Source organism: Apodemus sylvaticus, chromosome 5 (genome assembly GCF_947179515.1).
Source record: "Apodemus sylvaticus chromosome 5, mApoSyl1.1, whole genome shotgun sequence".
Lineage (NCBI taxonomy): Eukaryota > Metazoa > Chordata > Mammalia > Rodentia > Muridae > Apodemus > Apodemus sylvaticus.
The window spans coordinates 15,095,980-15,121,965 of record NC_067476.1 but is presented as its reverse complement, the minus strand read 5'-3'; the positions used below and the strand labels follow the sequence as shown (position 1 = coordinate 15,121,965).

The following is a 25,986-nucleotide window of genomic DNA, read 5'->3' as shown; positions in this document are numbered from 1 at the left end:
AGCCGGAAGGCAGATCAGGCAAACGTGGACAGCACGTGTGTGCATGCACATGCCCACCACGAGAGGTCAAAGTCATGGGCATAGCCCGGAAACCAAGGTCATAAGCTCTAGATGAATCTGGTTTTAGTCCTTGGCTCAGGCCATTATTAGTCACGGGGCACTGTGATGGGTATGATCTCTTTAAGCCTCAGGTTCAATTAGGTAACATGGGTACCAACAGGGTATGCTGCCTCACAGAGGAAACTGAGATCACGACTGTAAAATGCTTAGCATTCTAATGCCTGGGCGGGATTAAAGCATCCAAGAATAGAAGTGTGTCTGTGTATGCTTGTGTGCATGGGCACACCCCACCTGCTCTCCACGGCGTATCTGTTCTCTTTAGTGTAAAAGACTGGTTCAGAACCCGTCTTTTCTTCCCTCTAAATACCTGCGTGTGCCCAAGAGCAATGAATTACTGGAATGCAAGGACGGATGCCATTAGCTGGGGTCGTTTCTGCCTGAAGGAACAGATATGTGTCTCTGAGGGTTGGGAGGTGGGGTTTTAGTACTACGGTTGTGTAAAGACAACACTGTCCATGTGTGTTTCTGGCTATGCCCAGTTGTGCGGACAGAGACTGACACCAGGAGACCTTTGCAAAGGTGTGTATTGTGTCCCCTTGAGCCTGGTGCCTGTCTTGCCACCTATAAGAATGCAGTGCATGTAGGAGATGCCCCCTAACAGAGGTTATACGGGGTTTGGAGCTCCTGAGTAGGGCTGTGTGTACAAGTGTAAGCATGATTTGAGAGGGTGCTGTTTACAGCTGCAAATGAGGGCGATTAGGGAGGGGTGGTCTGTGTGATGGGTAAGCTGCTCTGAGCAGGACTAGGTCTGAGTGTGCACAGCGTTGTAGAAGAGGACGCACATTTACACACTTCTCTGGCATAGTTGGTACGTGAGGAAGAAGGCTGAGGCTATGAAAGTCGGTGTCAGTCTGTGTCAGACCTTTGAGTTTGAGAGGTCTGTGACTGGGGGCTGTGCCTGATATCTAAAGGTCTTTGCCTTTCCCTGACTCTCATTATCCTTAGAGCCCTATGGAAGGTTGAAAGTGTAACTAGGTAAATCTTAAAGTGGAGTTGGATGTCCCAAGTAATTCATTCCAAAAGAACCCAGGGGACCTACCCTCCCACTGTCACTAGCACAGTCTGCCCTGGCCCCAGCCTCTTCAGCCTTTAGAAGCTGGTGCAAGCTCTGGTTGTCACGAAGCAGGGCTCTTTTTGCAGGAGCTTGGGGGTGGGGGTGGGGTGTCGATGTCTAGGACCTGGGAGATTGGTGTGAGCAGGTTACCATTTGCGACCATATGTACACAAATATACCAGGCTCAGCACTGCATCAACAGAATGTGGCTTCATGTGGAATCCAGCCGTGTGGATGGGCTGACCACGGATTCCTCTCGCACTTATTAACTGTTGTGTGAGGGCGGCGGGTGCCCTTGAGGGAGGGGCGGCAATAGGAGCTGTGAGGTTCCGTCCAGTGTCTTTGTATGTTAACGTGTTCCAAGAGTCTCCCTGTAGCGCCTAGTTTTAGTGTGTCTCTCTGTGAGTCTATGTCTCTGAGTCTCTGTCTCCTTTGGAGTGTCTCACTCTTCTTAGCGGGGAGGGGATTGGTCACGCATGACTCATCTTGAACGGAGCGGGGCTCCAGCGGCAGGGCGGTCGTCGCCGCAGCTGGAAGGGGAGGAGGACAACGAGGAGGGAGAGGAGGAGGAGGAAGAGGAGGAGGAGGAAGAGGAGGAGGCGGCGGCAGCCGCAGAGGCAGCTGCAGGGACCTCTCCAAGTTTGTCGGGACCTTCTTCAGAAGCAGTGGTGCCTGCCGGCAGCCAGGGAAGCCAGGACTGTGCTCAGGCCGGGGGCGGGGGGCTGGGGCTGGGGCTGGGCCCCGGGCGGCGGGGCCGGAGCCTGGGTTCTCCAGCTCTCGCAGCAGCCTCTGCCCCCAGGACGCCCGAGGCCCCACTCCGCGCCGCTCTTCGCACCGCGCGCCCACCGAGCCCTCCGCTCCCGGGCCCATGTACTGGAAGCATGAGAGCGCCGCCCCGGCGCTGCCCGAGGGCTGCCGGTTGCCGGCGGAGGGCGGCCCCACCACCGACCAGGTGAGCGAGCACGCAAGTGGGTGAGCGGCCGGGATCCCGGGGCTCCGGGGCCAGCGGGAGCCGGGATTCAACCGGGCCCGGCCCGGTGGCGGGCGGCCGCAGGGAGGAGGGGTGCTGAGTGAACCCGGGAGAGTGTGTCTGCAAGTGTGTGAGCGCGCGAGCGAGCGGGCAGGCGGGGGTGGGGGGTCGCGGAAAGCGGGAACGCATTATGCAAATGTTGGAGGAATTTCTCAAAAAAGCGATTTAGCAAAGACATAGGCGAATCAAGAGGAGGCGAGGCCAGTATTGTCCGTCTGAATAGACGCTGATAGCGCCGATGCGCCAGAGGTTGTGCCGGCGCAACGCTGAGGATCTCGATGAGGGGCCGGTCCCGGGCGCTCCAAGAGTCTGGAGGGTTCTTTTTCCTCCTCCAAGAGGCCTCTCTTTTCTCCTTTTGGCCTCCTTTCACTCGCGGATCTTGCCCTCTTTGGCTTGGGGCTTCCCTCGGACTGGCCCTCCAGAAGCGTTTGAATCGGTGTCAATATCCCCGCTTCAATTTCCCGGCGCGCGTCGAGCGGGCGGGCGGGCGGATGCTCCCAGCGCTCTGGGTTTTATTTTCTCAACCACCACCACCACTACCACCACCACCACCCCCATCTCCTTTTTATTTTCTTTCTTTCTCTCTTTTCTCCTTTTTGCATTTTGTACTGAGAGTAGGAGAAGGGAGGGGGCGGAGGGAGAAAAAAATTCGATTTTTAATTACTACCATTAAAAAATCAAATTTGCAATTCTTTGGGCGGCCTGATGGATCTCACTGATTGACAGTTGGAATTGACACTCTGGCTACCTCTTATCTTGGGCATTCACGACAATTTCTAATTGCAGGTAGTTTGTGTGTGTGCGCGTGTTTTTTTCCCCCTCAGAGGCTTGGATTGCAAAGGAACTAAGCGATTACTTCAAGAGCCACGGGTTAAGTGCAGGGAGAGGGGGAGAGAGAGGGAAAAAAACCCAATCCAAATTCAAATTGCTTCATTAGAGAGACACCGCTTTTGTGGGGAAGGGCTTTAAATGCCCACTACAAAGTTAGGACTCATTGTTCAGCGCCGGTTTATATAACAGGCGAGGGGAGGCGCTGGGCTCTGACAGCTCTGAGCCAGTTCAGCAGCCGCCGTCGCCTGCGTTCCCTCCCCCTCCCCCAGGTGATGGCCCAGCCAGGGTCCGGCTGCAAAGCGACCACCCGCTGTCTTGAAGGGACCGCGCCGCCTGCCATGGTGAGTCCTTTCGGCCCTGCTTTCGGTCCTGAGTCCCCCCCAACAGCACAGGCCAGGGCTTCTGGCTCAGCCTTCCGGGCTACCAACCTCTACCCCTGCGCTGGAAAACTGCCGATAGGAGCCGCCTCTCGTTGAGCCTTGGATTTTCTGGCCTGGAATGAGAGCTTTGGCTACTTCCTGCACCCAGGATGCGTTGTGTTAAAAGTTGGGGGACGTCCCTTCTTCTCCAATAGGTCCTTTCATTCTTGTACTCCAGCCTAGGGCGCGACATCCCTGGCACATTTCGTTGTCAGTCGGTGCGCGAGGGAACCAGATTTGCCTTTACCGCAGAAACTCTTGAGTACCCGGTTAAGCGCTTCGCTCTTCCTCTCCCATTTCAGGCTCAGTCAGACGCCGAGGCCTTGGCAGGCGCTCTGGACAAGGACGAAGGTAGAGCTTCCCCATGTACGCCCAGCACACCTTCTGTCTGCTCGCCGCCCTCTGCCGCCTCTTCCGTGCCGTCTGCCGGCAAGAATATCTGCTCCAGTTGCGGTCTTGAGATCCTGGACCGGTATCTCCTCAAGGTGAGTCAGAGTAGGTGTTGCCTGCACGTCCACGGGTGTGGGTTGCAGCCCCAAGAACCGTAGGGAAGCAATGACCTTGCCAGGTCCATTTTACTCGGCCTCCCAGTTCAACCGCTGACGATCGTCGTGCAGCATTGGGCGAGTGTGGGAGGTCTCCTTTTGCCCCAGTTCCAACAAGAAGATGGAAAGCTGTATCTCAATTCCCTTGAGCCTCTATATTATAGAAGAAAAGTAGGGAATCCATATGCCCTTCTGAGCTTCAGTGTCTCCCTCTCTCTCTGCAAATGAGGCTGGGGAGGCTGGGGGCGGGCGTGAAAGAGGCCCGCGCCGAGCCGACCCCCACCTCCGCCCCCTCCCCAGGTCAACAACCTCATCTGGCACGTGCGGTGCCTCGAGTGCTCCGTGTGTCGCACATCGCTGAGGCAGCAGAATAGCTGCTACATCAAGAACAAGGAGATCTACTGCAAGATGGACTACTTCAGGTAGGCTGTCGCCGTCGGGCCAGCAAACGCTGGAGCATGATGGCCTTGCACACGCGTGCCTAGGTCACTTGTGTGGCCTGAGGTCTCCAGTTCCTGAGCCCTGCCGTTCGGAATGCACAACGCGGCTCAGCGCAATGGCCTGGCCCTCCGGAACTCTGCGCGTCTTACACAGAAGGGAGCGCCAGCGCCAGCGCCAGCGCCAGCCTGAGTTCTGGAGGGCGATCTGCCTCAGGTTCCTGCGGTCTGACAGGCCCTGGCCACCGGTCTGGTTCCATCTCTGGTCTTTTCTGAGCCCCAGGCACCAGTTGTGATCTGTTGAGCTTGTTGATCTGTTGAGCTCTGGCCAGGATCATTCGGATCCTAGTAGCCATCCCGTTGCATCTCTACTGAGTTCAGCTCTGGCTCCAACTTGAATTCCAGTTGTGCCGCAGCCTGTCCTGGGAGGGATCCTAAACTAAGCTCAGGACTCTCCTAGCTTCGCTCTACTTTCAATTTTGGGCTCAGATCTGCTCCAGCCCCAAGCGCCAACGCCACAATCTGACTCCAGCCCTAGCTCGGATTCTAGCGCTTAGTCCTAAGCACCAATATCGCTCTCTGCCTTCGCCTCAGCTCGTGCCGTGGTCGCTGTTTAAATCTGGGGTCACGCCTTGGTCCCAGGCTCCCGTCCCTGCCACTGCTGGAGCACCGTTTCTGCCCAGGCTTCAGCCCCGCCTAGGTTCTAACTTTGGGCCATCAGGACCGGTTCTCGGAGAGTCGTGTTGCATTCCCTGAGCTACACTCTGCGCCGCGGTGCGAAAATCGTGGTCTCCGTAGCCCACAAGCTATCTTCCCTGGTTTCATGGTTCCGCCTGGCCCTAGCCGCTCAATATCTTGCAGGAGCCTAGCTTCTAGCCATGTAGCAGACGCCTGCTGACCCGGTCATGGGGTCTAGGTCACTGGCCGTGCCTAGGGGCCTCCGTGAAGGATCAGCCAGATCTAGACGGGAAGCAAATAGTCTGCTGGAGAATGGTGTAGAATCGGTTCTTAAGAGCAAGAAGCAACGCTAACTTCTAAATGCTTTCTCCGGAAGTAGAGAAAGTTACCCTGTGGTATACATTTCTACACACACACACACACACACACACACACACACACACTTCTTGGAGAGAAGTCGTGACTCAGTCTTCCGGAGAAGATCTGAGCCCCGGAGTCAGGGAATGTGTGTAGTGAGTGACCCTCTCTCACACTCTTTGCATCTCCAGGGCCCTAGAAAGAACTCCTTCCTGAACCTAGGAAGAAGTTAGTAGAAGGTGTGACTGCAGAAACCAGGAGAAGCACCGTTAGGAGGCAGGCTCTCCATGTCATGGGATGGGGATAGGGTGCTCTGCCTGCAGGTCCTAGGACTCTGTGTTCAGAGCATGTATGCCTATATGGTCTGGAATCTGCAGTGGCAGCAAAATGTGGAGCAGGATCAGGGCACATGGACACTGGGTATGTTCCTTTATAGAAAAACAAAAAACAAAAAACGTGTCTTTCTATTCCTGTTGTGAGTGTTGAGAGTATAAATCTTACATGTGAATGCTGAATGCAAATGTGTGTGTGTGTGTGTGTGTGTGTGTGTGTGTGGTTTGCAAGTTGCTCAGCACAGAGAACACATACTTGAGCAGGCAAGTTGGGGTGAAAGGATGCTAACATCATTCTCCACTTCTGAGGTGAAGGGTGTGGTGGGAAGATGTATCTTTTGGCTGACAACTGTTGTACGTGTACACAGACAAAAGGAGGTTATTGATTGTGTAATGTGTAACCAGGAGTGTGAGGTCTCCTCCTACTGTCTCCTATGATGTTTCATTGGCTTAGGTTAGGGAGGAAATAGATATTACAGGCATTTTCTAGACACCTTCTACTCTAGGCCTAACTTTGATTAGGGATTGGGAGACACTGTTGGGGGGTGGGGGGGGGTGAGTCCTTATGGATGTGGCAAGGACCTCAGGATAGTGTCCTTCCTCCAAAGGACAAAGCTGGGCAGATCCATTCCTTGGCTTTTGTGATGACAAAAGCCGGGGCAACCTTATCCTGTGTCTAAATTCCTTTCCCTTTATCTCCAGGATGGTTGAGGGTCCTTGAAAGTTATGCTTTCTGAGACCTTGAAGCACTAGTCAAAACTAGGCACTTGATTCCATCATTCTAACTCCTTGGTCTGCTGCACTAGTGTGGTGGATGCCACGTGCAGAGAGAGCTCTGTGGAGCTAATTATGACCTTGGTCTAGTCGCAGCATCTCTGCCTTGGGAATTCTTTTCCATAGATGGTCTCCACCAAGGAGGCCACTAAGAGTGAGCAAAGACTCAATAGCAGTGAATGTGAATGCTTCAGTTTCTGGTCATTGACAGGGTGGGCACCAGGTAGGACCTGTGAGGGCATTTCCACAGGCAGCCTGGAAAACTGAACCCACTGTCCAGCCCAGTCATTTCTAGGGGAAGATTCTGACTGATAGTCCTTTTCCAATGACAAGAAATCTCAACAAACAAGCAAGCAAGCAAACCAGGTGCTAAGTTAAGAAAGGAAGCCAAGTGACTAAAACCTCACTTTATCCAAAATGAAGGTAGAATTTTGAATTTTGTGGATTTTTCTGATCCATTCTCTACTTGCCAGGTCTCCAGGTAGGCATAAGTCATTTCTAGCCAACTCACCAGTAACAAAAATAATCAAACTAAAGAAAAGAAAAGAGAAAGCCTGCAGAGAGAGCTCGTCAGGGGAGGACCATTGTCTGTCTGCCTGAGCGCAGCACAGACTCTTCCCAGAGAGGGCTGAATACTGGTGTGTGGGAGGCAGAGTTCCCGCTCAAGAACTATGGCTTAGGGAAGGCCAGCTATGCTGCTCCAGGCCTCTGTTTCCTGAAACAGAGGTCAAGGGTTGGATGGGGTGTGGAATGAAGTATTCTGCCAAAGGGAGGCAAGATCTTCCAACAGGTTTAAGGAGATTGGTGAGGAAGAGAGTGCTCGGGGTTCTGAGGAAGGAGCCCTGGGCTTCTAACCTCTGACCTTGTCCCCACAGAAAGGTTTTATCCCAGATTCTGTCTCCCCCTCCCCCTTTCCTAACTTTATCTTGTAGATTTTTTTCTTTCAGTCTCCACTGGCAGGGGGTTGGTTGATGGTTCAGCAGAAGTTAGAGGTTAGGAAGAAACTCTAAGTTCAACAGGGAGAGAAGTTGCAAAGAATGGGGAGAGGGTAACTGGGGAGTCTGCTCCTGGCTGATTTGCCCTTGTGGGAGGAGCACTTGGTCCCCCCATTATGTACCCTTGACTAGGTTTCTGGACATTTTGCCTGTTTTTCCAATTGCTTCTCCAAACCGGGAACTCACCAGCCATTGTGAGTTCAACTTGATTCTCTGTCTATCCCTACTCTTGGCAAGTCATGGAAGAAAAGTAAAATCACCAATAGGGAAGTAGGGTTCATTTTAATCTCTTTACTATTTTTGCTGAGACCATTCCCCCCCCCCCACACACACACATACCCTCAAGAACTGAAGAATATTTTGGGCTCTGTGTGTGTGTGTGTGTGTGTGTGTGTGTGTGTGTGTATGTGTGTGGTGGGGGTCAACATTCCTTTTTTGGAACTTTCATTTCTCCCTTGCCATCAGCAGCCATACCCCATAAGGCCCCTTCATCCGCCTACCTATAGCTGTGGCCCTGTGGCCTTCTGGTGGTGCCCTCTAAGCCCCCTTGGCCTCCTATAGCATTATGCCACAGTGGAGAAGACCTGTGTACTAGGAAACAAAAGGCCCAGGGTCATCCAGAGATGGAGAGCACAGAGTGAGCTACCGAACCCTTTAGATGCTGTATCTTACTTAATCGTGTGATCCACCCTGTGTGATACTGTCAGCACCCCCAATCGTGTGATCTACCCTGTGTGATACTGTCAGCACCCCCTTGTTAGAGGAGGGGACTGAAGCCCGGAAAGATAAGCTCACTCAGCTACTAATGCTCAGGTAGTCCCCATGGCCACCTGACCACACAAGTCCTTCCTCTATAGGCTTCTTCTACAGTCAAGCTGTGCCTGCCATGTTGTTGTTGTTGATGATGATGACGATGATTTGCAGTTATAAGACATACAGAGTGACAAAGACTCTGCTGTTCTTCTCCAGTTTTTCCTGATTCACGTAGAAAGTGAATATATGTTCTGATGTGTGACTCTCCTTGTGTGGCTCCAGGGCCACTAGGACCTGAAGAGAAATATCTTCAGCAACTTTCCTAAAGACCCTGGTCCTCATTCCTTTTTCTTTTTGGCCGTGGGAGTGGGAAACAAAGAGTTCTAGGGATGGGGGTGGGGGTGGGGGATGGGGGTGGGGCCTTAGAGTGTTGTCAGGTCTAAGCTGAAGTCCTTCCTGTTCCTTGGCTCTCAACCCTGGGCAGAGGGGGTCGGGGAGGGGGTGCACACCCTTCGGGCTTCTCTGGCCTTCCACCTTGAGACCAAGCTCTGTCTTTGGACTTAAGCCCCTTTCCTTACAGCTGGGGCCCCAGGGGAGCCTGGGACCCTGGAAGCTACCCCCCCCCACCCTGTGTGGAGAGGCCCAGCAGCAACTAGCTGTTGGGGGGGGGGAAAGATGTTGGGGGGATGGAGGGGAGAGTTGTGAAAGAAGGAGCCTGGGGCCAGGACCTCCAGGCAGGCTTAGGCTGCTGTTTAACCTCTTAACTGCCGGTTCTGCACCCCTTTTCTTTTTAAGGGTTTTCTGCAGACAGGAAACTGGGGAGGGCTGGGAGGAGCTTCGATTCCAGTTTTCCTTGTTTGCTTCAAGGAATCTATAACTCTCTGTCTTGTGTGTCTAAAACCCAAAATAAGTGAACTCCTAGTTCCTTTCGGTCTTAAATGTAGGAGACCCCACCCTGCACTTCGTTTCCCCACGTAGAAAGGAGCAATTTAGTAGGCGGCAGCGGCGGCGCCTGGGCGGGGTCTTCCAAAGGGCTCATTTTTAGAGCCTCTTTCACCCAACAAACAATTAGGAGCATCTTCAGTGGGCCTGACCTGGTCAACAGTGCAGTTCCATCTACCAAACCCGGTATCCGGATTCCTGCTCTTCAGTGTGGGGAAGACGGCTTGTTGGTATCCCTTTAACTGTTGTTAAGGTTCAAGGCGGCATCGGCTTGTCAGGCACCTTTGCATTCTCAAAGCGCAGAGGCCCATTGCCTCTCGGTTTCTCTCGGTGTGCTGGGACCCTGGTGGAGATGGTGGGGACACCCGCACTAAATTCAGATTTCACAGTATGAGTGAGGGGGCCAGTAGAATCGTCCCCCAATCCCTTTGACAATCCCTACACATCTCCCACACATCCCTTTCTTGAAGTTTCGTTGTCTCCTCCCGTGATGCTGTTTTTTCGATGCTTCCGGAATGGATCGGCTGGAGCCTCTCTGGACAGGAGTGTGTCCGTTTGTCAGACTTGGATGGTAGCTTTCTTTCGCTTTTTCTCTGTGAGCTATCCCCTGTCCTGAGGACACTTTGTATGTCCAGACATGATACAAACAAACACGGGTAATGACACGGCCAAGTCACCTTTTCTTCAGGGATCTAACTCGATGGTTTCATTGACTGGGCCAATTAGTGGTGCTTCAGCTGAAGGCTGAAGACAGCAGTTGAGACAGCGCAGAGGGTGAGAAAGGTGCTGTCGGGTTGGTTGCTGGCAGCACTTACTTAGGAGCTAGGAGATGGGGACACTGGGACCAACCTCTGTAGGCACCAAAGTCGGACTTGCAGGAAGGAAGACCAGGGATTGCGAAGACTGGGACCAGGAATCCCATGGAGTCAAGTGTGGGGACCAAGGTGCAGAGGATCACAGCCGGGAGCCAAAGGTTGCTGCCCTGAAGGTCAGCCCTTCCCTTCTCCTTGATCCCCTAGTTGAACTTTTTAAAATCTCTGCCAGGAATGGGCCACCATTATCCCCCACTGGGATGCCAGGTTCTCATCACCAGTCCAGCCACTCCCAAACAGGTTCTAAGTTCTTCAGCACCTTGAGGGGACCTTGGCTCCTACCACACACTCTGTATTGTCTGGTATAAGCTGTTTGTTGTTTTTGAGCCTCTGACTCCAAGTGTGAAAAATGAGTTTCTGGGTCTGCCCCTCACCGGTCTCAGCAAAGATGATGGGGTGCAATGGGGGTATTGAGCTGGGAAACCTTAACAGGAAGCCAGCCGAGCCGAGGCTCTGGGAAGGGCTGCTTGCTCAGTTTCCCCAAAGTACCAAACTACAAACAACAGAGAGCCAGCCTCCCATGGGCAGCCAGAAAGTGGTTCCCTTGAGGCTACCTGTGTGGGGGTGTGCTGTTGGCAAAATGGTTTCACCTCTGTTTTCTGAAGGATTAGGAACAGAGACCACAGACTAGTCTGTCTGACTCTCCCACAGGAAGCCATGATTCTGAGGTCATGCAAAGAGTCTATTTGGGTTGGGGAGGTGTTTGACTAGGCAAAGGGCTGAGGCCCAGTGTGAACAAACCTAGAGGCCTGGTGAGGATTCCTGGACCAGAGGAGAGTGACCTCGTTGAGTCTGGGTGAGCCTGAGCTGATTGATGTGCTGCATTTCAACACACACATACACACATTCATACACACAGTCATACATACATACATATATACATACATACATACACACATACACACATTCATACATACACTCATACATTTATACATACATACATACACACACATACACACATTCATACACACACTCATACATACATACATACATACACACATACACACATTCATACACACACTCATACATACATACATACATACACACACATACACACATTCATACACACACACTCATACATACATACATACATACATACATACATACATACATACACACACACACATACACACATTCATACACACACTCATACATATATACATACATACATACACACACATACATGCTCACACACATACACACATTCATACACACACTCATACCTATATACATACATACATACACACACATACACACATTCATACACACACACTCATACCTATATACATACATACATACACACATACATACACACACATACACATATACATACACACACTCACACACTAATACACACATCCACACACATTCACACACTAATACACACATACATACACATTCACACACATATACACACATCCACACACATGCATATACACACTCACACACTAATACACACATCCATACATATACATACATATACACACTCACACACTAATACACATGTCCATACATGCACATTCATACACATATCCACACACACACACATACACACACACACACACACACACACATATATATATACATATATATATATGTATATATATATATATAAAACAGCCAGTTACTTGAATTTGCTAAAACAGGCAACACCATGGTGTAACTGAAGTGAATTTTGCTGAGCCACACACAGGTAGTGTGAATGTGCTTTCCAGTGGAAAGGTGCTGGGGACAGAAACACAAATCCTTTCTGCATGCTTACCCCATCTCTAAGCATGCCAAGGATGAGGCATGCCAAAGATCTTAAAGAGCAGCGTGAGATGGTGGGAAGACATGTCCAGGGAACGACTGGCCTCCAGAGGCCTGGGGGGTGGGGCGGGCTGGAGGTGGAGAGAGGAACAACAGACTGAAATGAGCTTTCACGGTGGCTTGGTAGCCTATACCACAGAGTATAGGGTGGGAGACTCTGATGATTAGGAAAGCGATGGGTCTGAGAAGGATGTGGTCTGTTGGGCTTTGTAAACCCAAAGCACCTTGGACTAGACCCTACAAATAGTGTGGTACCACCAATGGCTATAAGGAGCTCAGGGGACAGGATTCTGTGTGCATGGCGAATTTTTTGCTGCCCACTGCAGTGTGGGTGATGCACTGACAAACCAATGCTGGGAAGTAGGAGGTGAGGGCAGATGGGGCGGTGAGAGGGGCCTGATGGGAACCAGGCCTAGCAGGGCAGCCTTAGCGATGAAGGGGATGTGGTGCATCCCAGAGATTCACTTCATTAGCTGGAGGCATTGCTGGGCAGGAGCCGAAGGCTGGGTGAGTGGTGGCTCTGCTTCCTGAACAGTGTGTGCTAGAGGAAACAGGGTTAAGGGTTAGGACAGTCACAGGTGAGTCAGCCTCACAAGAGCAGCCTTCCCCTACTGCACACAGGTAGACTAGGCTCTGCGGCTTCCTGAAGGGACTCCTAATCTGATGATCCAGGCTGTGGCTGTCTAAGCCCCTTACAGAAAGGAGAGAAAGAAGGGGAAGAGACAGAGAGACTAAGGAACAGGGAACATTTGATCTATGCTCCTCCTCCTCCTCTTCCTCTTCTTCCTCTTCCTCCTCCTCTTCCTCCTCCACCTCCTCCTCTTCCAGTTAGTATTAGGATGTCTTGGGTGCTAGAGTTCAGGGCTGCTTGCATCCTTGGTTGACTGATAGGCACCAAACAAATAGTAGCAGTCACCATTGTGGTCCTCTTCACAGGAAAGCCAAATTAAGGAAAAGAGCAAGTCAGAGCAATTCAATGACCTGCCTGTGTGGGGGTCACACAGCTAATGAGTGTGTTTGGTGTGTAGGCACTACAGCTTCATCTTTGGGGTCAGGCCTGCTGGGGGTCCCTGTCCTTGACAGGTAGTTAGTGAATGTATGGTATGGGGAATGTATGATGTAGTGAAACTTATTCTAGGCCAGATTTCCAGACTTCCTTCTCTGCAAAATGGGAATTGAGATAAACTCTGTGACGCATTAGAATCTTGCAAGGCAAGTGATGTTCAAAACTTTCCCTGCTAGGAGTACTGCTGCGTTTTCCTAACACCCGTGGTGTATTCTAATGAACAAATGTTCAACGATAATGAATAAATATGCAAATATTAAGTGGTTGTTGTAGAGTATTTGAAAAATTCAGCAAAGCAAGAAGGAACTAAAAATCTCACTCCCAGTCATCTTCTTGGTGGGACTTGGATGCACAGGAGTAATGGATTCACGTGTAAGGTAATGTGGGGGCGTGGGTGCCAGGTAAACCCTGAGCAACGTGTGCCCTTGGAGACAGAGGACAGAAAGACGAAAGACGCCCGGTCTAAACATTATGTTCCCTGTTCCCTTTGTCTCGCAGCCGATTTGGAACCAAGTGCGCCCGGTGCGGCAGACAAATCTATGCCAGTGACTGGGTGCGGCGCGCGCGCGGCAATGCCTACCACCTGGCATGCTTCGCCTGCTTTTCCTGCAAGCGCCAGTTATCCACCGGCGAGGAATTCGGCCTGGTTGAGGAGAAGGTGCTTTGCCGCATCCATTACGACACCATGATCGAGAACCTCAAGAGGGCCGCCGAGAACGGTACCCAACCCGCCCAACCTAGCACCTAGTCCCAGCCCTTTCCCACGTTCCCTTGCACCCAGGTTCGTGGTCCGCACACTTGTACCGGCTGAGCGGCCCCTGGAACACCTGGAGGCAGCATCGGGGTGGGGCTACACGTGGAGCATGCGCTCTGGCTCTTTCATTTGCATGGGCCACTAAGTCACTATGGAACCAGCCTGCGGAGTAGCCCCCCACCCCCACCCCATTCTACCCGCCAGCTGTCTGGGCAGTCCAAGAGATAAGATGTAGTCCACATTCTTCCCACTTCCTTATGGGCCACACAAAGCCAGAGGCTAAGGGTTAGATCAGAGGTTCTGAATATAAAAATTTAAAAGGGATCGGTCCCTGAGTCTCACAGACACGACTTTTTTTTTTTGTTCCAGTCATTGGGCCTCTTCCTATTCTACATCTGCTCATGATATCTAGATGTTGGACTAGAATGTTCCTTGAATCTCTTCTGGCTCTGGCATGATTTTCCCAAGACATTTATCCTAGGGTCTTGGTGAAAGTTTTTAAACGCAGCGCGCACAGCGGGAGGGGCGGCGGGGGTGGGGTGGGTGGGAGGGCGGGGCGGAGTGATGGAAGAGGAGGTGAGGGAATCCTAAAAGGGAATGGAGCTGTGGACAGAGGCAGCAACCCTTCCACGGTTCTGCTGTCAGGATCTATAGATATTGCTAACTTCCTTGAAATGTGGTTGGATGCATAAAACCTTTTAGGAACTTTGTGCTATATCCCTATTCATAGCTAGAAAAGCTGAAGAGGTTATCTGCAGTACGTACCTGCCAAAGCTTACATCTGGTAGGTCTGCTTGGAAGCTCAGTTTCTCACCTGTCACAATACAGCACAGCACAGCATGCTATATCCCCTCAGTTCCAGAAACCCCTTCAAACAGCCAAGAGGCTCCTGGGATGTGGTTGCCTCTGGCTTTCATTTTTCCGTCTAAAAAACTAGGCACACTAACCGTTATCCTGCCTGCTTTTCTAGGAATATTACTATCACACAGCTTCTCTGGTGGGAGGAGTATGGGCCACCCTACCTCAATTTCTAGGCATCAGTCGGAGGGCTAGTAAGGGACCAAAAAACGTGCTACTGGCCATGACTACACCAAGGTCATCATTTTCTCCTGCTGGCATCAGTAGCTAGGTGGGGAGCAAATGAAGTTGCTGCGCGGGGGAGTTGTTGCACGCCTGTGCAAGTCAGCAGAAGAGGTGGGCTCTGGAATCAGAGCTTCCTCAACACCGTGGTTAATCAGTAAACCACAGCCTCCTTTCACTCCCGGACCACCCAGGGCCACCGTTAGCCATGGCCTTGCCAGCGCCAGCCTAGGCAGGGAAACTTGAATACTTGGGGCTTCAGGTCACTGACCATCATCAGCATTAGCTATGGCTTTCCTTTTAAACTAAAACAACACACACACACACACACACACACACACACACACACATTCGTTATAGGAAAATGAGGAGACGTGGTTAAAGGAAAAGTTGAAATCATGCTGCACGTCATTATCTCCCTGTTTACATTTCCATTTTTCCTTTGTACATGGAGGTCTTTTTTTCTTTCTGCATAGTTTTTCCTCCTAATTAAAACATTACAGCAAATTGTAAGCAGTTGTTATTCCTGAGTGGCGGAGTCACTTTCCCCCCTCTTCGTGCTTGTCAGAATTTGGGGCTTTTGGTAAGAACAGTGGATTATTTTTGCATTCAGAAAAATGAACTGCTAAAATGGGCATATATTTGCTAGTTTACAATCATAGCAGCCGAAGAACTATAAAACAGAAAGACAGCACTTAAGATAGATCCCAGTTAATAGATTATACTTTGGAGAAGGTAAAATGTAATTGTTTTAAATACTTCAAAAGTTGCCGCTGTGGCGCCTTTAGTCCCCCGCACTGAGGAGGCAGAGTCAGATGGATCTCAGTGAGTCAGAGGCCAGCCTTATCTACATAACAAGTTTCAGGACAGCCAGGACTACACAGAAAACCACTGTCTTTAAATAAATAAATAAATAAAATGGGGTTACAGCCGCAACCCGTGCTGTTGTTGTGGCTCCTCCTCCTCTTCCTCTCCCCTCCCCCTCCTCCTTTTAAATCTCTACCTTGATTTCCCTTCAACTCAGCTAAGACAGACGTTAGGGTCAGTTTGGTTCCCATTCCGAGGCAGAGGATTTGAGGTTCCCAGTCAGGAGCTTTCTTCTCTCTGACCCTTAGTTTCCTCTCTTAAAAAAAAAAAAAAAAAAAGGTAATAGTATGGAAAGGAATCTCTGGGCTCGGGGACTAGGGCCCTGGGATCCCCGCTCCCAGCCACTCGCTCCTGACCCTTCCAGGGACAAGCTCCCCCCCACCCCGTCCTTTCCAGGCTGCCACTAGAAGAGATGGGGACGCGTGGTCAGCCGCTTCTGTCGCCCCTCAGGGAATGGCCTCACGTTGGAGGGGGCAGTGCCCTCGGAACAGGACAGTCAGCCCAAGCCAGCCAAGCGCGCGCGGACGTCCTTCACCGCAGAGCAATTGCAGGTACCCAGGGCGAGCCCCGAAGCGTGTGGGCGGGGTCTCGGAGTGGGCGTGGCTGTGCGGGACTTGTGACTCCGCCCCTTGTGCTGGGACCCGCGTGAGGCCGCGCTAGGGCTAAAGCTGCCTGGGGCGTGGCCTCGGACCCTAAGCCTCTGATTGGGCGGAGGTCTCAGTGCCCTTCTGCGCCCTACAGGTTATGCAGGCGCAGTTCGCGCAGGACAACAACCCCGACGCGCAGACGCTGCAGAAGCTAGCGGACATGACGGGCCTCAGTCGCAGGGTCATCCAGGTGAGCGCTCCGGGGTCTCAGCCTTCAGGTCTGGGGCGCACCTCAGGGAAGAGCTGAAGCTCGTAGTGGTACGGATGGCCGCGCGTGCACGAGGCCGCCCCTCTCCAGTGTGGCCTGAGGTCCACTTGATTACTGAGAGTGCAGAGGCTGTCGTTCCAGGTGTGGTTTCAAAACTGCCGAGCGCGTCATAAAAAGCATACACCGCAGCACCCAGTGCCACCCTCTGGGGCACCCCCGTCCCGCCTCCCTTCCGCCCTGTCCGACGACATCCACTATTCTCCGTTCAGCAGCCCAGAGAGGGCGCGCATGGTCACCTTGCACGGCTACATCGAGAGTAAGTGATGTGGATTCTGGGGTTGCCAGGCCAGCGGGGAAGGGGACGCTGAGGCCTGCTCTTGGACGTCGTATGAGGGGCGGGGACCTCTGGGAGGCAGCCTGGTGGATGAAGGTGTGAAGCGAGTCAGTTTCCCTCCCTTCCCCAGTGGGTCGGAGCCCTTGGTAGAGGGAACCAATAGTAAAACTTCAAGCATCCAGTGAGCATGTGCGCGGGATGAGGGGTAGGGACCAAGGAGTTTGTGCTCTGATGGGCAAGACAGCTTAGGACAGAACTCAGGGGTACTTATGGTTTTCATTGCAATGATTCCTATAGAAAAGATGCTGGGTGGGAGTGTCCGGAGATGCTGGGGGCCGGGGACTGCCTCTGAGCAAGCTAAGCTCTGAAGGATGGGGAAGACTTGCTGAAGGACATATGGGCTGGGGGAACTAAAAAGTGGGCAAACCCTGGCTCAGAAAGCATCCTGGTATGGGTGCATTTGGGGAGCAGAAGCCAGGGTGGCATGACCACTTAGGGCTGTGAGACCTTTGGGCAAGTCACAGAATCTCCTCGAACCTATCCGTTTCCTCACCTGTGAACTAGAATAGTGGTAATCCAAGGATGTTGAGAATTGATTGACATGGGCATCCAGTCTCTGAGTACCTCCTGTGTTCTTAGCACTGAGACACGAGAGTCAGTAAGTGGGTCAGAATTGCACTGTTCCTGGGACTCACTCACATTCCAATCCATTTCAGTCTCTGTCTATCTCTCTTCATTCCTCCCTCCCTTCTTCCTTCCTGAAACCAGCAGGGGCATGATAGCAAGTGCTGTGTCACCAAGCTATGGTCCCCACAGAGACAGTAAGCACTAGAGAGGTGGGTGCGTGGTGGTGAAATGACCTTGAAGCTGGAATCTGGATGAGGGAAGACTTGGCTTATATTTCTGAGGCATGAGGAGTCAGTGAGCCAGCTACTGAGCAGGTGCTTAGTTCAAAATCTCTTTCCCTTTGGGGTTGTTTCCTCAAAGCTGGGTATGACCGAAAGCAGAGGTGGGGAGCATACACATTCATACTCTCTCTTTCAAACAACCATCTTAGGTTCCAACTAAAGGAGGATCTGATTGTTGCTTATGGAGTGCCTGCTTTGTGCCAGGGGTGATGCCATCTGAGTCTCTCTAGACATTACATAGACGAGGAAACTAGAGGGTCCAGGGACTCTAATGATTACATTCAGGCTGTGGTGTAACAGGCGGAGATCAAACCCCACCCTTGCCACTTTGTAGCTTGGTGACATTGGGTGAATCTCTTGGACCACCATCCCTTTTCCTCTTCGTAAAAACCAGGACAATGAGAGTAGCCTCCTCGGTGCGGTGTCATGAACATCACTGAGATAAGTGGTCCTGTTTAGTACATGCAGGCGAAGGCTTAGCTGCTTTGGGATGTGCTGTGGGTTTCTTTGGCAGAGCAAGGAGCAGGGTCCCGACTGCTGTATCAGGCTGCCAGCTGGAACTGTCTCTCTATGCAGTTCCATTTCTGAACCTTCTGCTCATCAGGAGGGGCGCTTTTCCCCTTTTGTTTCTAAACAATGACTTAATGTTCAGCCTGAATAGAACCTATTAAATACTTACTGAAAGTGCCAAGGACTGGGTACTCTCTGGTTACCAGGGGTCTTGGCAGCCAGGGAACGCTTGGTGTGTGGTTGGTGGTAATGGGTATAGGTGACTTCTGCTGTGAGTAGGATCAGGACTCTGTATACTCTGTTCATCAAGCCTAGATCTCTCTTTGCTTCTTTCTTCTTCCCTGGGAGTCAGAACACACCTCTGTAGTGTGACTTAGCGGACAGACCAGAAGTTTGCTTTACAGTTAACCAAAAGGATGGAGTTTGGGGTTTTCTGAAATATTAAAGCTGTACACTTAGTATAGGGTTTAGAAACAGACCCCAGGGGTGGGGCTGGGGGGTGCCTTTCCATTTTGCAGTCAACAAAATTCAGTGCTTAGAATCTGATTTCAAATAATTAAAAAAACAGCAAAAAAAAAAAAAAAACCCACCACCTTTGGAGCCAGACTCCAAAAATTGTGCAGTTATTTGAGTAATTTGAAGCTGTTCAGAGATTTCTTGAACACCCAGGGAGTTAAGAATCCTCAATTAAATACAATTGCCTTACCCTGAAGAAGAGAGAACAGTGCCTCAGAAAGGCACAGTGACTTGTCCCAACTCATCACTTGCAAGGGTCTGTCTAGGCGCGTTCTGTGAGCAAGGAGGGCAGAGTTAGAGAGGAGACCGGCAAATGAGTGCTTTGCTGGAGCCGTAAAGAGACAGAGATGCAAAGGATTTGGATCAGAACCAGTGAGGGGCTTTCCCCACCAGGCTTATGTTGTTGCTGCTTCTGTTTGTTTGTTTGTTGAGACTGTGTAGCCCTGGCTGTCCCGGAACGGAACTTGCTCTATAGATCAGGTTGGCCTCCAACTCAGAGACCCTTCTGCCTCTGTTACTGGGGTGCTGGGATTAAAGTCGTGTGCCCTCACTGCCCAGCTTCCCTCAGCAGCTCTAGATGTTGGAATAGGGTATGGAAGCTCACTCAACAAATATTTATAGAGTACTTTGCAGGGGCTGGAGAGATGGCTCTGTGATTAAGAGAACACTGGGTGCTCTTTAACAGGGCAGGAGTTCAATACCCAAAACCCGCATGGCAGCTCAAAACTCTAACTCCAGTTCTAGATAACTCAGGGTCCTCTTCTTCCCTCTGTGGGCACAAGCCACGTAAGTGGGGCACAGGCAAAAAATGCAGGCATACATGCAGACATACATGCAGGCATACATGCAGGCAAAGTACCCATATTCATAAAATAACATTTAAATTAAAACAGAGTGCTTTGCATATTTCATGCCTCATCCTAAGTACTAAAAAACCAGAAAGGTTTGGGGGGAAAATCATACTGTCACAGAGCCTACGTTCTAATTGATGACCTGACAGTATTAAATAAGCAATGAGAATTATATGTAAGTCAGGTGATAAGGGCGAATCAAGAAAAGATGACATGCAGGAGCCCAGGGACTGCTTGCTGGGCTGTAGTTATGAGCAGGGCAGTGACACACAAGAACAGGATGTCCTAGGAGGCAGTTGGTAAGCTGTCTCCGTGATGCTCTGGAAATCAGAATGTGAGGATGAGGGTCTGAATAGGTGGGAGCATCCTTGTTTGCAGGAACACATATCAGAACAGGAGTGTTAGCTTATCGGGGAGCTGGGCCGTAGCACCTGACAGAGCCCTTCACATGGGTAGCGTTGCAGCCAGCTCAGTTGAGACCTTTCCCAGGGCCACCCAGGCAGCAAGCGGTGGAAGTAGATGTCTGGGCTAGTGCTCAGGCTTCAGCTTGCAGAGCAGGCAACAGGTGGGGATCCTGTGTGGAGCCTGGGGGATGGGCTCCAAGGCGTCCTCTCGTCCACAGGTCAGGTACAGTGCGGGCAGGTGCACTGTCGGCTGCCTTACACCGCGCCCCCTGTCCACCTCAAAGCCGATATGGATGGGCCGCTCTCCAGCCGGGGTGAGAAGGTAACCGGGAGCCTGGCTATGCTGGTGGGTCAGAGCCTTCCTGCTGGGAATGGGTTTCTGGCAGCACCCCTACCACTGAGTGGTTCCCATGCCACGTTGAGACAGATGACTCGGGGTCCCCGGTGTGGCCCCAAGGCAGTCATCAGAGCAGCTACTTGTGTGTTTCATGTGCCCGACTTCCCTGAAGTCCTCTTTGTAGCCCTGGCCTTCCTGTCCCTTGGCAGTGAGGCCTTCTTATTTACTTATGCTTTGAGGTTCTGGGGGAGGGTTTCCATCCCACACCATTCTACTTCCCCGTTTCGTGTGCTATTTTTCTTCATTTGTTACTGTCTGGAACTATTGGCAGTAACTATCTAGGGCTGGTAGGTCCCGGAATGAGCAAGGTTACATGTGACCAAGGGTCAAATGGCAGGGCCTTCTCTGTGGATGTGAGTTTGTGGTTGCTCCAGGCATCAATACTGCATATCCTAAAGGAGGCATAAATGTCACCCAGTCTGCGGCTTTGTTTTACTCTTGTGCACATGGGAGACAAGTGGCTGAGTGTGCTTTAGGTGTGCCCAGGAGTGGGTATGAGCCTTAGCACTTCAGTTCTGAAACACCACAGTCAGTCCTCAACGCCATTATTCCCAAACAGATGTGGAGAAACAGATGTGGAGAAACAGAGCCTGGGTAAGGGGACAGTGATGAGAAACGAAGTCCTAAGGATGCTAGGTGGGGCGTGGGGGATTTGGACTTCCTGGGGAAGCAGGGACGTGGTGCCGGTCCCCAGGGAAGCTAAGTAGGGTGGACACGTGAGCAGCAGGAAGCTCTGGGGTGCCATTACGCTTAGCAGTTCTCCAGTCCAGCACATCTCATTCTCGGTGCACTTCAGCATCCCAGAGGCAGTTTGGGAAGTCACAGATTCCCCAAGTCAGAGGAAGTGAGGAGAACAGAAGCCAGCCTGAGGAGCACTGGCTCTTGCCATTCTGAAGGGCCACCCAGGGACGAGAACACTCCTTTAGGGCAGGTTGTCTGCGATTGCTTTCTGAAGCCTGCTGTGTGCAGAGCTTGCTAGGTAGTGGGCGCCCCGGGGCAGGGGCTGCAGGGTGGAGGTCCAAATGCCCCAGTGGGACAGTATGAGAATACTGCATGAGCATCTGGGGAGCGGGCACCAGGTGGACACTCTGAGCTTCTAATCCACAGTGAGCTCTGCTGACTGATGAGCTCCTTCTTCGTCTGAGGTTGGCACTCTACACACACTGCTTGACATTCCCCAGCCACCTTTGGCGTGGGTGTGGCCTTTTCAGTGTAAAGACAGAGAAACGAATTCAGAGAGGTGGTGCTCTTTGTCCTGAAAGTGCTGAGTATTAGGATCTGAAGTCTGCATGGTCTGGTCGTTACTGGTTTTGCGCAGCCGTGTATACAGTACTCTCTCTGACCTCATCTTTCTTGGCCTCCCTTAGGGGCCTTATAATACTCTCCATGTCAAGCCTATAGAAACGGAGGCTCACCCAGGCCACAGCGGACGTGGCAGAGCTGGCTGGCATCCTAGAACCACTGACTTAAAGCTGGGGTGCGTTTGTCCTTTGAGACCCAACACTGGTACGGAGGAAGGGGAGTCCATAATCTTTGCCTTCAAGGGTGGTATGGTTTAGGGTAGTTTGGGTAGGGTGATGGAGTAGGATTCAGGATTCAGAAGAGGGTGTGGCAAGCTCAAGGGGAGAGGCAGGAAAGAGAAGGATGCCCAGATCAAAGAACAACTGATACAAATGCATGGAGGACACAGAGCCTGAAGGACCCCTGATGTCCAGTGTGGCTGAAGCCCAGGGAGGTAGGGGGACCCGGCAAAGGGAGGCCTTGTCAAAAGGCCTGGCCTGAGGAGTGTTTGAGTCAGGGGAGCCTTGAAAGTGCACAGGGTTGGGCTCAGAGGAGAGCCTTAATTTCTCAGGTGCCTAGCTCAGCTGTGATTGTGTCTGGTTCAGCCTGAAAGATGCACCAGACTGGGTGACAGCAGCTTCGGCTCTGGGTTCTTGGCCTCTGGGTTTGTCTGTTGAGCCAGAGGCTTCTTGCTGGGCCAAGTCCCTAGCTTTGCTGCCAGGATCTCTGTGGTAGTCTGGGCCCTTCCTTCAGACCCACTCTCCTCTTCTGGTGGCCTGCTTGCCAGCTTCCTAAGCATTTCTGCCAGCCACATCTGTTCACATCTGGCTGCAAGTAAACTCTGCTGTGTCACAAGTGTGGGGTGAGACAGTCAGCAGAAGAAGGTATCAGCTTTTTCCTGTGTCCTTCTGGGAAACCTGTGGGGAGACTCAGAATCCCGTGGGACTGGTCCACTCATCAAGACTAGTGCTGGTCTAGGTAGCCCTGATCACTCAGGCAGGGTGGAGCTTCCTATCTCCGTGACAGCATCATTTGGTCCCACAGACCCGTTATGTTTCCAGAGCTACATTTCTTCCTGGTCATATACCTGGATCCTACAGCTTTAGCACTTAAAATGGTCTTAGAAGCCATGACTAGGCTGGCCTCCCTCAGGTGGGAAGAATGCAGCCCCCCCAGAAGAGGAGAGTTTTTACTAAGAGCTCAAAGCCAGGTGCCCTTCAGACCCAAAGGGAAGCTATACCCAGGGTTGGGTGAGGAATGCTGGAGTCAGGCCACCCAGAGTCCCAGATCTGTCCCCTCCTCCCGCTAAGACCTTCAAGTACAATTACTTTCTTGTGACTTCAGTTTCTGCCTCTGCTGAATGGGGCTATAATAGTGTCTGCCCTCTTATGATGATGCTGTTGAAATGAGAAGCAATGTGTCTGAAGAGCCCAACACACGTGCCTGGTACACAGAAGGTACTCAGTAGCTTTTGCTTATCAATATCTTCTGTGGTCCTCTGTATATGGAGGCTATGGATGCCTGAATTATACACACACACACACACATCTCACAGTTCAAAATTGGACAAGTTGGGGATTAATAAAATGGTAAATAATCAATCAGCACAGTTGCAATGTGCTGTAGGAACAATGCCACATGTGTTCACGGGGTCCAGAGTAAAGCTCACAGTAGGTCTCTGCTGCTGCGCTTGCTCTGAGAGGTTTTGCCACGGCTGTTTACACATGAGGAAACAGGCTCGGGGAAGGAAAGTGAGCTGCCCAAGGTTTCACAGCATGTTAACTGAGAGCTGGGATGTGAGCCCAGGTCTGAGCTCTGAGCCCACCATTCTTCTCCAGGTCTGCCGGTCCGTCGGGGCTGCTGCATGCAGGAGGCAGCAGTTTAGACACCTCCATTGCCCTTCTCTTGCAGGTCATCCTTTTTCAGTACTAACGCTGCCGGCGCTTGCACATCTGTCCATGGGCACCACACAGCTGCCCCTCAGCCGCTGAGACCCAGCATCCAGTTGTGGCCAGGGATCCACCACCTCTGCGTACACCCTTCCCCGCTGCTGTCCTGCCCTCTGCCAGTGGCTCCATCAACCCAGGCCCGGTCTTTCCGAACCTCTTCTGTTGGGAACCGGAACCCACCATGAGCAGCAGAGTCCCTTTCTGTAAAGGCAGGCTCCCTGTAAATGTGGCATCCGCACGGAAACAAGCAGCCTGTCTCTCCTCATCAACTGGGAGTCGTGCTTAACATCAGCTGATCACAGCAGCAACGGCTAATTCCATGGCGAGTCAACAACGGCCTCCTACTTCACAGGTTTTCTTCTCTCCCATATTGACCTTTATTTACTACTTCCTTGGAACCATCTCCAAATTCTGAATAGCCTACAACCCCCAACATTATATACTCTGCTGCTTTTGTCTGGAAAACTCTACAGTGTCTGTGGGATGTCCCCAAAGGAAAGCTGTGTTCTAATTTTATCATTTCCATCTGTCTGGTTATGTCAAGTTAACTCAGAAAAAGAAGAGACACTGACCAACCCTGAGAGGCCCAACAGGGCAGAGATGGAGGCCTGCCCAGATGGAGAGGCAGAGGGATGGGCAGGGATGGGTGCCAAAGACCCCACATTGGCTTGGAGGAGGACGACTGGGTACGCTGGACTTGGAGAAGTGATGAGAGTTTCATGGAGAGAAAAAGGAAACTTTTGGGGGGTGCCTTCCCCCACCTAATTACCCAGCAGGAGTCATGGGAAGGGTGGAGTCTGACCTGCACAATGACACCACTGAATGTTTGGCTGGGTGAGCATGAGGGGCCCTCCTTGGCCACTTTTCAGTCCTGAGATGAGGCCTGAGCCAGTCTTCTCTGGGGGAGGGAGAGACTACTCACGAGGATCAAGGGACAGAGCCCAGAGAAATGGCAGCCAGAACATTAGTTCTGATTCATCCCTGAGGGAAGAGAGGTGCCCATGGCCTCCGTGAGTGCATGCCAAGGCCAGGATTCCAGCTGGCACCTCTGTAGTCTCCCCACCAACTGCACAGAACCAGCTCCACCCACTCCTAAGAACAGAGGCCAACTCTACATAAAGGTCTCAGGTTACACAGCCCCCCCTCCCCGATTTATGTTTTCAGGGGATGCCCATTTTCCCTAAGCTCATCCTGTAATTCTAGAACCACTTGGTGGCCTGATGCACTTCACACCCGAGGCTGCCTAGCAGCATGTGTTAGCCAAAGTCTTCCTCCTTGTTTTGAGAAGACTCCAGGACAGGAAAGGCAAATTCATAGTGTGTATGCAGTTGCTGTTCCTGCTTCACCTGTGGCAGACATCACTAATCCATCACAGCACTCTATCTCTTGGAGTCTGGATAAGGTTTCAGAATTTCCATGCTTGAAGTTGGGCTGAGACCAACTGTGCTGTTGCTACAGGGACCTGGAGGAGGGTTAGGCATGGGGGACACCCTAGAAGGGAACTTATGTCTTTTCCCTTCCAAAAATTGTCAACTGACTGAGGACAAAGAGAAAGCACCTCCCAGAGTGCTGGGGGTGCGGTTCGGCTCAGAGCTTCAGCACCCGGTGCCGGGCACCAACTCAAGCAAGAGGAACCTGGCCCGGTCCCTGGCTTTGGGGAACCCAGATCTTTCCTTTGATTTTTGCTCCTAATGATCAAACCCCCAATTGCAACCACGTGGCAAGTGGCCAGCTGAGCCCGGTTACTTGGTACCCACTCTGCCTTGAGCCTTCCCCCCAGGGTCTGTTTCTGTGTGGATCACGTGGCAGTAGCATGTTGCAGTTCAGACGTCTCCACTACCCTGTTCAGAACAGCCTGGGAATGTACAGGCCATCGAGGCTATTTATTTAAATACACACACACACACACACACACACACACACACACAAAGGGGGGAACACACACAAATGGAAAAAAATGTAAGCACTTTTTTTTGTAAAACCAATGTCTGTTTTGTTACATACCTTTCATGTTGTGCTTTGTAAATGTCTTATTTGTGTAATAAATAAAGTTAATGCGAGTAGAAGTGCCGGCACTTAAACCCAGAATGCCATGGGACTCTGTTTTTCTCTTGCTAAACCCTTGTCGGTCAAAGGCTTAGGATCCTGGCTTTGGCGTGAGCGGTTGACTGGTAATCCCAGAGAACTGGTACCACAGGCAGTGGACTAAGACACAGTGATGGGGTTCTACCTGATACTGTGCTATCCCTGGGTGTTGACTACTTTG

General features: G+C 51.6%; 1 protein-coding gene across 2 annotated transcripts; it reads left to right on the top strand.

Annotated features, from left to right (window-relative positions):
- The first annotated feature begins 1,988 nt into the window (after positions 1–1,988).
- On the top strand, positions 1,989–25,716 carry Lhx6 (LIM homeobox 6). 2 transcript variants are annotated; one of them, XM_052181094.1, is made up of 10 exons: positions 1,989–2,126; positions 3,305–3,376; positions 3,757–3,939; positions 4,300–4,421; positions 13,513–13,733; positions 16,166–16,266; positions 16,457–16,552; positions 16,712–16,886; positions 20,312–20,415; positions 23,683–25,716. In XM_052181094.1, the coding sequence occupies exons 1-10, from the start codon at positions 2,043–2,045 to the stop codon at positions 23,701–23,703; spliced, it is 1,179 nt and encodes a 392-aa protein (XP_052037054.1). In that variant the 5' UTR covers positions 1,989–2,042; the 3' UTR covers positions 23,704–25,716. The 2 variants fall into 2 exon arrangements, with proteins under 2 accessions (XP_052037054.1, XP_052037055.1); XM_052181095.1 differs by lacking the exon at positions 20,312–20,415.
- The last annotated feature ends 270 nt before the right edge of the window (positions 25,717–25,986 follow it).